This window comes from Pyrus communis, chromosome 17 (assembly GCF_041283825.1).
Source record: "Pyrus communis isolate YQ-2024b chromosome 17, ASM4128382v1, whole genome shotgun sequence".
Taxonomy (NCBI): domain Eukaryota; kingdom Viridiplantae; phylum Streptophyta; class Magnoliopsida; order Rosales; family Rosaceae; genus Pyrus; species Pyrus communis.
Window position 1 is genome coordinate 24,079,020 of NC_142581.1, and position 2,457 is coordinate 24,081,476.

A 2,457-nucleotide genomic window follows, 5' to 3' on the forward strand; every position below is an offset into this window, starting at 1 on the left:
GCAATACGGAGCTCCTGGTTGCTAGCCTAATGATTTATCATTCATCAATCAAAAGTTAAAAAAAAAATATCAATTCAGCTTTGGAAGAGTGCTGCAATTAGAATTTGATTCCAAGAATCTGGAACACCAGGAAGACACCAGTGAGTGCAGTCCGTGCCGCGGCGGCCGTCGTATCCATAGGCTGAAGGGTGACCGTCTTTTCTTAGTTGTGAAAGTGTTGTTATGTCGAGCAAATGAACTGGCTTAGACACTGTGCGCAAAACCTTTTTTAGGACAATTTCTGCTGGATGTGAACCTCCTGGATAATGTGACCCCAACACTGGTTCTGTTTGTCCTCGGCAGTTCTCCGACTTTGCATCACCCCATTCTCTTGGACTAGATGATCATATTTTAGCACAAATAGAAAAAAGATCAGGCCAATATGTTATGGGAAACAATGCTTAATCAAGACAGAACTTCCAAATATGCTCCATATATACATATTCTAACTCCTATGCTACACATTTAAGTTTAACCTAAATGTACGTAGATACATATGAACTCATCTGGCAGTCCAAGAGTGAATGTTGGATATGAAGTTTTACTTTAGCCTTAATTAATTTGCAGTAGTAATTGACCAAAAAAAAAAAAAAACATTTTACATAAGGATTTTTTTAGTAAAAACTGTTTATCTTTATATATTTCCTTTTCTGTTATTAACTTAAGTTGAATAAAACATTCATGAACTGACCTATAAGTTCAAAATTAAAATATTGGTTTACTAAGCAATCAGTACTATGATATACTAGTATTCTTCTTCACTTGTAAACGAGAGTTCGATTCACATGGTAATGGATTATAAGGGAGAAATTTTTGCCTGCACAATTACTTACTTCATGTGATCTGGAGAAACACCCTGCAAGAAGACCTGAGTTTTAGTAGAATCAACACTGGAATCTACCCATCTTGCCCATGTCCTCAGAGCTGTCTCGTAAGCCACCATGCGACCCATGTCTTTGTGTGTCCGTCCCTCGAATCGGACAAAATCCCACCTGCAATATTATACATTTTTGCCACCAAAACATGCACAATTTATAACAATATTGTATTTTCTACCAACTTGATGAATCCAAAACAATTAACATACTATCATATGATCTATAACGTACGGTTGTTTCCTTCCGGTATGAAGCCACCAGTGCCATGTATCAAAGACCAAGACGTCAAAGGTACTCCAAAAATTTCCACTTTGAATCGAATCGAGCACTAGCACACGCCGGCTTCCCTCGAGGACAATATCAACTAGAAAGGCATTGCGCGAGAGCATGATCGAGATGTCGTATGCCTTCACAGTGGGGGATGCGTTAGGATTAAGATAACTAGGTTGTCAGTTTGATCTCACTTGGCTTAATATAGCAAATAAAAGAAAATTTGACGACACAAGGGGAAAGCTATATATCTCGATAGCTAAGTCTTACTGGAAATTTGAGTACAGATAGGCCTCCAATCTTGACTAGGTCGTACTTAGCTTCTGGTGCTGATTTGTGAATCATGCATGTGAGAGACTGCCATTGATTCAAGCTCAGTGAGTCTCCTACAAACAGGATGCGCTTCCCTCTCAATCTTTGAAGAAAACTTCTTCCAGTGATCCTACACGTATAAATGATGATAAAGCAAACATGGTAATAAGTTGCATATCGCAAGCGTATTCATTAAGTAATCTGACTTGCAGTTAAGGTTTAGGCTTTTGATGCTCAATCTAGCTAGACGATTATTTGTATTAGGGACACAGTGCAATAAGATAATTACCAACGAGACCTCAAAGAAGATGAAAAGAGATCGAACAAACCGTATGTAAATACATACCTCGGTATCTGGCACGAAGTTGGCTGCCATCTGTATTTCTGATACTCCTTGTCCGGTCGTCCATGGTTTTGGCAATTAAACTCCTTCTCTATGAATGGACAGTCAGTTGAAGTGTAGAGAGGATAAGACCTATCATAAACCCATTTCCCCTGGAAAAGGTCACAGCGTCCAATCCCTACAACATTTTTCGTTGCATTAATATTATCAACTCCACCAAAGGCAACTTTCCCTTGGATTTGACACAAAAGACAGAAAACCAATACTGCAACAGTTACGGAAATGTAAGTCTCCATGTGTTAGAACGAGAATGTATCACTTCTTGGTTAGAACTGATCTATTGGTTTGCCACGTGAGTTTAAATAGTGGTTCTTCCTTTGCTCTTGTATTAAAATCCATAAATTTGTGTATTAGTCTTGCTAAATTGCTTTATTAACTCTTGTTTTATTTAAAGGCTTGAATTTAATAACTAAAGAAACTCCTACCAATTCAAATGAAACTCCTTTCAAAGAGATGCCTTTGTTTTTTTCTCTTAAAACACGGATTGATGAAGTACTAAATGTCAAAAACTGTTAGCCTGTTGGTTTCGTACAACTAATGAAATGAGTAACGCAC

General features: G+C 37.9%; 1 protein-coding gene across 1 annotated transcript; it reads right to left on the reverse strand.

Annotated features, from left to right (window-relative positions):
* On the reverse strand, positions 1-2,233 carry LOC137749208 (protein trichome birefringence-like 43). Its single transcript, XM_068489321.2, has 5 exons — positions 1,846-2,233; positions 1,458-1,629; positions 1,149-1,324; positions 873-1,031; positions 1-375 (listed from the first exon to the last, which is right to left on the reverse strand). The coding sequence occupies exons 1-5, from the start codon at positions 2,136-2,138 to the stop codon at positions 75-77; spliced, it is 1,101 nt and encodes a 366-aa protein (XP_068345422.2). The 5' UTR covers positions 2,139-2,233; the 3' UTR covers positions 1-74.
* Positions 2,234-2,457: the final 224 nt, after the last annotated feature.